General features: G+C 33.9%; 1 protein-coding gene across 1 annotated transcript; it reads right to left on the reverse strand.

The window, feature by feature from the left end:
• Positions 1-9,835: 9,835 nt before the first annotated feature.
• nrarpa (NOTCH regulated ankyrin repeat protein a) lies at positions 9,836-12,055 on the reverse strand. The gene is made up of 2 exons (XM_077498115.1): positions 11,892-12,055; positions 9,836-11,754 (listed from the first exon to the last, which is right to left on the reverse strand). The coding sequence occupies exon 2, from the start codon at positions 11,456-11,458 to the stop codon at positions 11,120-11,122; it is 339 nt and encodes a 112-aa protein (XP_077354241.1). The 5' UTR covers positions 11,459-11,754; positions 11,892-12,055; the 3' UTR covers positions 9,836-11,119.
• Positions 12,056-12,240: the final 185 nt, after the last annotated feature.

Raw genomic sequence — 12,240 nt, forward strand, 5'->3', positions numbered from 1 at the left:
GTCGTTTGAAAAAAACAAAAAAAAACAACAACAAAAAACGCCTTAGTATACATGGTCGTTTTTTAAAAAAAACGCCATACTATACATGGTCGTTTGAAAAAAATATAAATAAAAAAAAACAAAAAAAAAACGCCTTAGTATACTTGGTCGTTTTTAAAAAGAACGCCATACTATACATGGTCGTTTGGAAAAAACAAAAAAAACAAAAAAAAACGCCTTAGTATACATGGTTGTTTTTTAAAAAAAAAACGCCATACTATACATGGTCGTTTGAAAAAAAAAAACAAAAACAAAAAAAACGCCTTAGTATACATGGTCGTTTTTTTAAAAAAACGCCATACTATACATGGTCGTTTGAAAAAAATCAAAATAAAAAAAAAACGCCTTAGTATACATGGTCGTTTTTTAAAAAAGAACGCCATACTATACATGGTCGTTAGAAAAAAAAACAAAAAAAAAAAAAAAACGCCTTAGTATACATGGTCGTTTTTTAAAAAAAAACGCCATACTATCCATGGTCGTTTGAAAAAAAACAAACAAACAAAAAAAAAAAACGCCTTAGTATACATGGTCGTTTTTAAAAAAAAAATGCCATACTATACATGGTCGTTTGAAAAAAAAAAAAAACGCCTTAGTATACATGGTCGTTTTTAAAAAAAAACGCCATACTATACATGGTCGTTTGAAAAAAATCAAAATAAAAAAAAACGCCTTAGTATACATGGTCGTTTTTAAAAAAAGAACGCCATACTATACATGGTCGTTTGAAAAAATAAAAAAATAAAAAAAATAAAAAAACGCCTTAGTATACATGGTCGTTTTTTTTTTTTTTAAAAACGCCATACTATACATGGTCGTTTGAAAAACAAAAAAAAACGCCGTAGTATACATGGTCGTTTGAAAAAAATAAAAATAAAGAATTAAAAAAAAACAAAACGCCATACTATACGTGGTCGTTTTTTTTTTTTTTTTAAAACGCCATACTATACATGGTCGTTTAAAAAAACAAACAAAAAAAAACGCCTTAGTATACATGGTCGTTTGAAAAAAATATAAATTAAATTTATTTTTTTTTAAAACGCCTTAGTATACATGGTCGTTTTTTTTTTTTTAAAACGGCATACTATACATGGTCGTTTGAAAAAAACAACAACAAAAAAAACGCCTTAGTATACATGGTCGTTTTTAAAAAAAAACGCCATACTATACATGGTCGTTTGAAAAAAATATAAATAATTTTTTTTTTTTTTTAAACGCCTTAGTATACATGGTCGTTTTTTAAAAAAGAAAACCATACTATACATGGTCGTTTGAAAAAATAAAAAATAAAAATAAAAAAAAAAACGCCTTAGTATACATGGTCGTTTTTTTTTAAAAAAACGCCATACTATACATGGTCGTTTGAAAAAAATATAAATAAAAAAAACTAAAAAAAAAAAACGCCTTAGTATACTTGGTCGTTTTTAAAAAAAAACGCCATACTATACATGGTCGTTTGAAAAAAATAAATAAATAAATAAAAACGCCTTAGTATACATGGTCGTTTTAAAAAAAACAAAAAAAACACGCCATACTATACATAGTCGTTTGAAAAAAACAAAACAAAACAAAAAACGCCTTAGTATACATGGTCGGTTTTAAAAAAAAAAAACGCATACTATACATGGTCGTTTGGGGAAAAAAACAAAACAAAAAATAACAGCTTACTAAATCCATGGTCATTTATTTTTATAGTCTTCGGTGTGACCCGGCAGGGGGATTGAACCCACGACCTCCCAGTCCTAAGGTGGACACTCTACCACTAGACTACTGAGCTGGTCTTTGTAAAAACAAAAAAACAAAAAAACCTCCTGAATATACATGGTCGGTTTTAAAAAAAAACAAAAAAAAACGACTTAGTATACATGGTCGTTTTAAAAAAAAAAAAAAAAAAAAAAACGCTATACTATACATGGTCGTTAAAAAAAAAACAAAAAAAAGCCTTAGTATACATGGTCGTTTTTTTTTTAAAAAAAACGACATACTATACATGGTCGTTTGAAAAAAAATAAATAAATAAATAAAAACGCCTTAGTATACATGGTCGTTTTTTAAAAAAAACGCCATACTATACATGGTCGTTTGAAAAAGCAAAAAAAACGCCTTAGTATACATGGTCGTTTGAAAAAAACAAAAAACAAAAAACGCCTTAGTATACATGGTCGTTTTTAAAAAAAAACGGCATACTATACATGGTCGTTTGAAAAAAATATAAATAAAAAAAAATTACAAAAAAACGCCTTAGTATACATGGTCGTTTTTTAAAAAAAACGCCACACTATACATGGTCGTTTGAAAAAAAACAAACAAAAAAAAAACGCCTTAGTATACATGGTCGTTTTAAAAAAAAAAACGCCACACTATACATGGTCGTTTGAAAAACAAAAAAAATAAAGAATAAAAAAAAAAAAAAAACGCCATACTATACGTGGTCGTTTGAAAAAAATCAAAATAAAAAAAAAATAAAAAAAACGCCTTAGTATACATGGTCGTTTTTTAAAAAAAACAAACAAACAAAAAAACAAACAAATTCCATACTATACATGGTCGTTTGAAAAAAAAAAAAAAAAACGCCTTAGTATACATGGTCGTTTTAAAAAAAAACAAAAAAAAACGCCATACTATACATGGTCGTTTGAAAAAAAAACAAACAAAAAAAAAAAACGCCTTAGTATACATGGTGGTTTTTAAAAAAAAAAACGCCATACTATACATGGTCGTTTGGAAAAAAAACCCCAAAAAAACGCCTTAGTATACATGGTCGTTTTTTTAAAAAAAACAACAACGCCATACTATACATGGTCGTTTGAAAAAAATATAAATAAAAAAAAACAAAAAAAAAACGCCTTAGTATACTTGGTCGTTTTTAAAAAGAACGCCATACTATACATGGTCGTTTGAAAAAAATATAAATAAAAAAAAACAAAAAAAAAACGCCTTAGTATACTTGGTCGTTTTTAAAAAGAACGCCATACTATACATGGTCGTTTGGAAAAAACAAAAAAAACAAAAAAAAACGCCTTAGTATACATGGTTGTTTTAAAACAAAAAAACGCAATACTATACATGGTCGTTTGAAAAAAAAAAAAAAAAAAAAAAAACGCCTTAGTATACTTGGTCGTTTTTAAAAAGAACGCCATACTATACATGGTCGTTTGGAAAAAACCAAAAAAACAAAAAAAAAACGGCATACTATACATGGTCGTTTGAAAAAACAAAACAAAAAAAACAAAAAACGCCTTAGTATACTTGGTCGTTTTTAAAAAATAAAACCCCGCCATACTATACATGGTCGTTTGAAAACAAACAAACAAAAAAACCCCGCCTTAGTATACATGGTCGTTTTAAAAAAAAAACGCCATACTATACATGGTCGTTTGGAAAAAACAAAAAAAACAAAAAAAACCGCCTTAGTATACATGGTCGTTTTTTTTAAAAAAAAAACCCGCCATACTATACATGGTCGTTTGAAAACAAACAAACAAAAAAACCCCGCCTTAGTATACATGGTCGTTTTAAAAAAACCCCGCCATACTATACATGGTCGTTTGAAAAAAAAAAAAAAAAAAAAAACGCCTTGGTATACATGGTCGTTTTTTAAAAAAGAAACACCATACTAAAAAAAAACAAAAAAAAAAAAAAACGGCATACTAAACAAAAAAAACCCAAAACAAAAAAAAAAAAAAAAAAAAAAAATGCCTTACTATACAGGGTCGTTTTTTTTTTTGTTTTTTGTTTTTTTTTAAACGCCATACTAAAAAAAAGCACAAAAAAAACAAAACACCTTACTATACATGGTCGTTTTTTTGTTGTTTGTTTTTTGTTTTTAAGTGCCATACTATACATGGTCATTTAAAAAAAAAAAAAAATACGCCTTAGTATACATGGTCGTTTGGAAAAAACAAAAAAAACAAAAAAAACAAAAAAAAACGCCTTAGTATACATGGTTGTTTTTTAAAAAAAAAACGGCATACTATACATGGTCGTTTGAAAAAAACAAAAAAAAACAACAAAAAAAAACGCCTTAGTATACATGGTCGTTTTTTTAAAAAAACGCCATACTATACATGGTCGTTTGAAAAAAATATAAATAAAAAAAAACAAAAAAAAAACGCCTTAGTATACTTGGTCGTTTTTAAAAAGAACGCCATACTATACATGGTCGTTTGGAAAAAACAAAAAAAACAAAAAAAAACGCCATACTATACATGGTTGTTTTAAAAAAAAAAAACGGCATACTATACATGGTCGTTTGAAAAAAAAACAAAAAAAAAAAAAAAAAAAACGCCTTAGTATACATGGTCGTTTTAAAAAACAAACAAAAAAAAACGCCATACTATACATGGTCGTTTGAAAAAAAACAAAAAAAACAAAAAACGCCTTAGTATACATGGTCGTTTTAAAAAAAAAAACCCGCCATACTATACATGGTCGTTTGGGAAAAAAAACAAAAAAAAACGCCTTAGTATACATGGTCGTTTTTTTAAAAAAAACAACAACGCCATACTATACATGGTCGTTTGAAAAAAAAAAAAAAAAAAAAAAAAAACGCCTTAGTATACATGGTCGTTTTTAAAAAAAAACCCGCCATACTATACATGGTCGTTTGGAAAAAAAAAACACAAAAAAAAGCCATACTATACATGGTCGTTTGAAAGAAACAAAAAAAAAACAACAACAAAAAACGCCTTAGTATACATCAGGGGTGTCAAACATACGGCCCGCGGGCCGGATAAGGCCCACAAAGGGGTTTAATCTGGCCCGCGAGACGATTAAAAATAAATAAATAAATAAATAAATAAATAAATAAATAAATAAAAGGAGTAATGTTGGACCAATTAATCAGCCAGCCACAGTCAAAGCATATAAAGTCTTAAATTCACAAGCAATCCTCAGATGAGCAAAGCAACTTGTACACAGAATTGCTCTGGAAGTTTGTTTAAAAATAAAAATATAAACAAACAAATCAAACACAAACGTGCTGAATAAGACACACATTCAACTACACGTATGACAAGGAATAACGTCCATATAACGTCATTTATGCATTCTGTGAACAATATACAGGTATATGCAAAATAGGCAGATATAACACGCCCGGAACTCAGACAGGCAGAGTGTTGCTGCGTTCCATTTTGCATTTGTTATTTTTTTGGGACAATATATTTACAGTTGCGTCCAACAATTTAGGGCTGGCCACAAATACCGAAAATCTGCGTATAATTGACAGCATTTTTATTATTATTATTATTATTATTATTATCATTATTATATATAGTGATTTTACCAATCCGGCCCCCTTGGTAATATATTTAACTTGTTGTGGCCCCTGAACTAATATGAGTTTGACACCCCTGGTATACATGGTCGTTTTTTTTAAAAAACGCCATACTATACATGGTCGTTTGAAAAAAATATAAATAAAAAAAAACACAAAAAAAACGCCTTAGTATACTTGGTCGTTTTTAAAAAGAACGCCATACTATACATGGTCGTTTGGAAAAAACAAAAAAAACAAAAAAAAAAACGCTTTAGTATACTTGGTCGTTTTTAAAAAGAACGCCATACTATACATGGTCGTTTGGAAAAAACAAAAAAAACAAAAAAAAACGCCTTAGTATACATGGTTGTTTTTTAAAAAAAAACGGCATACTATACATGGTCGTTTGAAAAAACAAAACAAAAACAAAAAAACGCCTTAGTATACTTGGTCGTTTTTAAAAAGAAATGCCATACTATACATGGTCGTTTGGAAAAAAACAAACAAAAAAAAACAAAAAAAAACGCCTTAGTATACATGGTCGGTTTTTAAAAAAAAAACCGCCATACTATACATGGTCGTTTGAAAAAAAAAAACAAAAAAAAAACGCCTTGGTATACATGGTCGTTTTTTTAAAAAGAAACACCATACTAAAAAAACAAAAAAAAACAAAAAAAAACGCCTTAGTATACATGGTCGTTTTTTAAAAAAAAAAACCCGCCATACTATACATGGTCGTTTGAAAACAAACAAACAAAAAAACCCCGCCTTAGTATACATGGTCGTTTTTAAAAAAAAACGCCATACTATACATGGTCGTTTGAAAAAAACAAAAAAAACACACAAAAAAACGCCTTAGTATACATGGTCGTTTTTTAAAAAAAAAACCGCCATACTATACATGGTCGTTTGAAAAAAAAAAAAAAAAAAAAAAAAAAACGGCATACTAAACAAAAAAACCCCAAAACAAAACAAAAAAAACAAACAAAAAAAATGCCTTACTATACAGGGTCGTTTTTTTTTTTTTTTAAACGCCATACTAAAAAAAAGCAAAAAAAAAACGAAACACCTTACTATACATGGTCGTTTTTTTGTTGTTTGTTTTTTGTTTTTAAATGCCATACTATACATGGTCATTTAAAAAAAAATAAAAATACGCCTTAGTATACATGGTCGTTTGAAGAAAAACAAAACAAAAAACAAAAAACAAAAACGCCTTAGTATACATGGTCGTTTTTAAAAAGAAATGCCATACTATACATTGTCGTTTGAAAAAAAAACAAAAAAACAAAAAAACGCCTTAGTATACATGGTCGTTTGAAAAAAAAAAAAAAAAAAAAAAAAAAATGCCTTACTATACAGGGTCGTTTTTTTTGTTTAAAAAAAAAAAAAAAAAAAAAAAAAAACGTCATACTATACATGGTCGTTTAAAAAAAAGCACAAAAAAAACAAACACCTTACTATACATGGTCGTTTTTTTTGTTTTTTTGTTTTTTTAAATGTCATACTATACATGGTCATTTGAAAACAAAACAAAAAAAACGCCTTAGTATACATGGTCGTTTTTAAAAAAAAACGCCATACTATACATGGTCGTTTGGAAAAAAAAAAAAAAAAAAAAAAAAAAAACGCCTTAGTATACATGGTCGTTTTTAAAAAAAAAAACAAAAAAAAACACGCCATACTATACATGGTCGTTTGAAAAAAACAAAAAAACAAAACGCCTTGGTATACATGGTCGTTTTTTGAAAAAGAAACACCATACTAAAAAAAAACCAAAAAAAAACCCCGCCATACTAAACATGGTCGTTTGGAAAAGAAAAAAAAAAAAAAAAAATGCCTTACTATTCATGGTCGTTTTTTTTTTTTTTTTTTGTTTTTAAAAAAAACCCCGCCATACTATACATGGTCGTTTAAAAAAAAGCAAACAAAAAACCCCCCCACCTTACTATACATGGTCGGTTTTTTTTTTGGTTTTTTTAAATGCCATACTATACATGGTCATTTAAAAAAAAAAAAAAAAAAAAAAAAACGCCTTAGTATACATGGTCGTTTTCAAAAAAACAAAAACAAAAAAACCCCCACCATGCTATACATGGTCGTTTAAAAAAAACAAAAAACAAAGCGCCTTACTATACATGTTCGTTTTGTTTTGTTTTTTTAATGCCATATTATACATGGTCATTTGAAAAAAAAAAAATTCCTTCGTTTACATGGTCATTTAAAAAAAAAAACGCATTACTATACATGGTCGTTTGAAAAAACAAAAAAAACAAAAAAAAAAAACAAACACCTTACTATACCTCACTTCCTGTCTATTTTAGGGTACACATATCAAAGAGGTTTTTGTTCATCTGGCTGTGCTACAGTTGCCACACAATTTTCATAGCCGCAGGACAATCGTAGCGGGACAGGGATCCGCTTAACCTATGTAGGGGGCGCTAAGGAGCCATTTTTCTGTTATGTATGGCTACTTTAAAATATCAAATTTTCTGCCAGGCTTGATGCGTGTGTAAAGTTTGGTGAGTTTTCGTTCACGTATAGTGTGTAAAAAATGCGATCGTTTGCGAAGAAGAATAAGAATAATAAGAAGAAGAATTAGAATTCCTACAAAACCAATCGGGCCTCGCAGCGGTCGCTGCTCGGGCCCTAAAAAAGCAATCAGTATCTGGTGTGACCGGCATTTGCCTCCAGCAGTGCCGCACATCTTCACATCGAGTCGATCAGCTTGTTGATTGTGACCTTTGGAATGTTGCTACATTCCTCTTCAATGGCTGCGCGAACCAGAACACGCTATCAGACTCAATGGCTGGGCTGATACTGTATGCTGCAAAGTCATTATTTCATAACAAGCCGCACATATTTCCAAACATTGACAAGGCTTATAGTTAAAGAGCAAAACCTCGATGGGGATGCATGCGTGCGGGTAACATAAAACCATCTTGCAAAAACACACGCAAAGGGAGGGGAAGCCTTCTTTAAGCGGAGCCTACCCAGAATGCACCAGGCCCTTTTATGCCAGCTAGTGAAAGGATGAGGCCAGATGAATGACAAAGGGAGAGAATGGCGAACTGGGCTGGGCCCGCTTGGTTGGAAGACAAGGAGGGAGGAGAGCGAAAGGAGGGTGCGCGCGCGTGTGTGGAGGTTCACCAACTTCGATGCAGACCGCGTATGTACTTCTGCACATGCGTGACAAATAGAAAAATGCATACACTGGAAGTTTAGAGTTTAATGTTTTCTTTACTGGCTTGTACAGAAACGTACAAAAATAATACAGCACTCATCTCCACGTGACATCACGTCATCATCACAGTGTTACAAACATTCAAAAAAAAAAAAAAATAAATCTGAAAAGGAAAATCAGCCGTTTCCTCTTGCTTGAAAGCAAAAAAAAAAAAGAAAAAAAGATCTGAAACACATTTTTGCTCCAAAAAAAGACAAACTCAGCACTTTTTTTTTTCTTCACAAAAAAAAAAAAAAAGAACAACACACTCATATCATGTACACCACTCGGAGGCTGGCTCATTACGTCATAAATGTTATGACTGGTAAGCCTGACAACCACACAACCGTGCAATTTTTTTTTTTTTTAAATCGCGTTACAATGATCTTACCATCAAATGTATTATTCCCCTTTCATTAAAAAAAACAGGAAGACAGCACTTCAGAAAAGAAAGTGCTCCACGTTTTATCATCATCATCATCAGCGTTGATATATAGATATATATATATATCATATGTATATATATATATGTATATATATATATACACAAACACAAACACAAACACACACACACGCATAACTTCGCTGGAAAAACAGGTTTCCACAGACTAACACGCACATTTATCACCTGGAGTGTATATTTATACAATAGCGTTTTTGCTGTTTGATTTTTTTTTTCTTTTTTTCTACTCAGAAAAAAAATTCTTAAATGTCGGCACATAAAAAGCCAACTTCAACAGCAGTCATCAGTGCAATATTGAAACAAAAAAAAAAAATCAAAACAAAAGAGACATCAAGTTTAAGACAAGCAATGCATATTTCGTGTGTTGCCTGACACCGACCCAATCGCTTCGGTTTGTTTACTGATGCTTGAATATGTGTGTGTGCGCGTGCATGTGTGTGTGTGTGTGTGTGTGTGTGTGTTTGGGCTTCATGAGAAGCATACACTTTCAAAGAACACACACTCTTCCCATGAAGCTGCTGTGAAGCCTTTGAAAATAAAAAAAAATTAAAAAAATAAAAGCAGCATTGATTCAAATGTTAGGGTGACTTTTTTTCTTCTTTTTTTTTTTTTGTAAGTCTTATTTATTTAAATGCAGCAGTTCACGAATTTTCTTTGCGAGTCCTGCAATTGCCGCAAATTAGAATTTTTAACGTGTGCACGTGTGTGTTTGTTCAAAAAAAGTCAGTAGTAGTAACTATTCCATCCGAAGCCAAGAGGCGCTTCAAGGCTTCGTGTATTTGTGCAATTCAAACTCCCTGCGTTTAAAAGCCATTCCACTTGTTGCCTTGACTGAAAATACCCCCCCCCCCCCACCCCCACCCCTCCCCTCTCAAAAGTAGAGATTGCAGAAAGGCACACTGATGCTTAGCTTGTCTGAGTTGGTTTGGTTGTAGTGTGAAACAAACTGTCCCAAATGAGGATGCAGGATCTGTTTGGTGGGGAGTTGGAAGGGGAGGGGCCAAAAAAAACAACAACAAAAAACCCACACACAACATACTGGCATCAGCACAACATGAGAATACTTTAAAAGTCGAGGTAGCTGGCAAAAGGCAACCAATCCTGATGGGAGGAACATGGGAGGGGAGGGGCCAAACACAGAGGGGGACACCTCCACATGGGACAGTTTTTTTTTTTTCTCTTTAAAACTGAAGCAGCTTGAGTCACCCTCAGATCATTTTTTTCATTTTTTTTTTCAATCAAAATGTACCTTCATAAATATAACAAAAAAAAAAAAAAAAACAGCCTGCTTTCACAGTGAGGATGTTAATAGAATACTGAAATGAGTTGATAAAGTGATTCCAATTGTTCGTTTTATTAATTTTTTTTTTTTTTTTAAACAAAGCAGCTGTTTTGTCATTAAAGTAACAACACGATGACCATTGGCGGACTGGCTTGAAAAAGATGGACGCCAGCGTGGATGATATGGCAGCTTGAATGTTTTGTATGTCTTCAAACAATGACAGAACAAAGTAAAGCTATGGTGTGCAGCACTTCACAACCACAATGAAGCCATTTGTTGTTTTAACATGATGGTTTAAAAAAAAAAAAAAAAAAAAAAAGCACATCGGATAGCCATAATGCCACTCTTTTGAGTTCAAAACAATTAAATACATCTTGCCTTTTCTTGCTTTGTGTGTCTTCCCTTTCAAATATTCCAGCATCAAGTGCCCTATAATTCACTTTAAATAAGTTAAAATTTTAGTGGACATTGATGAGCATTATTGAATATGGGCGGGGGGGGGATTATCATCAATGAGTGGAACGCACCATCTATAGTAGACACATTCAAGAGGAAAGCTTTTTAGGACAGGGGTGGGCAACCTACGGCTTGCGGACCCTTTAGCAGCCAGCCAAGAGCGTTTGAACAATATCCGATAATGATGATGAATTTAGCATGTCGCCCGCCCCTGTTTTAGTACCAACAAACCAAGTGTGTGTTATTGAAAGATTCCAATGGAGCCCAGTTGATGTTTGGCACATGAATGAGACAATGGAGTGGAGATTTTTGTTGTTGCCATTACATTTTTTTTTTTTTTACCTGACACACAGCCGAGAGAGAGAGAGAGTGAGGGAGGAAGGGGAGTGCGCTATATCACCGGGCCCCAGACGAGTACTTGGCCTTGGTGATGAGGTATAGCACAATGTCCTGGTGACCTCCGAAGGCGGCGATGTGCAAGGCGCTCCAGCCTTCCCGGTTGGCGAGCCGGATGTCGGCGCCGAACTTGACCAGCAGCTTGACCAGCTCCAGGTTGCCGTCGATGACGGACTGGTGCAGCGCCGTCTGGCCCTCGGGTCCGAACGAGTTGACGTTGAACTCGCAGTTCGTCATGTTCTGCAGCAGCGAGTGCAGCTCCTTGGTGTTGCCCTTCTTCACCGCCTCCTGGAACACCCTCTGCGGGGCCGAGCATGTGGACACGTCCGCCTGGCTCATGGCTGCGTCGGAGGACGAGGAGGAGAAAGGGAGGGGAAAGGGGGAAAGGGGGGCGCCCAGTAATCCCGTCGAAAAAGAAGCTCTCGCGCTTGGCCACGCTTGTTTTTGTATATCCCCGAAAAAAGGAGTGAAAACACGCAGATCCTCAAGGTAGTTGATCCCGTGTTCGCGTGGAGCGGCGGCGTGGGGGTCCGTCCAGTTTCCTAGCAGCGGCAGATGATGCGATATATAGGGACACCTCGGATCACTCTCCCCCTTTTGCTTCTCCCACGTCCGGCGTTCATGCGAGAGTCTGCCTGCAAAAGCGGGACACACGCGCGCACAAAGTCCACACTCGAATCAGACACTGCACCGCATTCCAGCACATCCAAAGCCGTGCGTAATGCTTTTACGCACGGACACTTCGGGTTCCGAATGCTTCTTTCGGGCTTACCTGTGGGACGGATGGGTCTGGAACGCAGAATAAAAGAAAAAACAAACAAACAAACAAAAAAAAAAAAGAAGAAACAAATCCACCAGCGTGTGGTCCGCTTTGCTGCGTCCTCAGTGCGCTCTGGCTGGCTGGTGGCTGCGCTCTGGGGGAATATTTTACGCGTCCTTTATTTGCATGACAATAGTAGGGAGGAGGGGGAAAAAAAAAGAGAAACAAATGTGGAGGAATGGGTGAAATCCCGGCGAGGTTATAGGCTGATGCCGGCGCTGGAAGAGGGAAGGCGGGAGGGAGAGGCGTGGTCTTCTCTGCCCCCCCCCACCTCCAACTGCAGGCATGTTAAACGAGCTCG

The sequence above is a fragment of the Festucalex cinctus genome, chromosome 15 (genome assembly GCF_051991245.1).
Source record: "Festucalex cinctus isolate MCC-2025b chromosome 15, RoL_Fcin_1.0, whole genome shotgun sequence".
NCBI lineage: Eukaryota > Metazoa > Chordata > Actinopteri > Syngnathiformes > Syngnathidae > Festucalex > Festucalex cinctus.

Excerpts from the sequence above, each read along its gene's own strand:
- nrarpa (XM_077498115.1), bottom strand. The coding sequence starts at position 11,458 with ATGAGCCAGGCGGACGTGTCCACATGCTCGGCCCCGCAGAGGGTGTTC.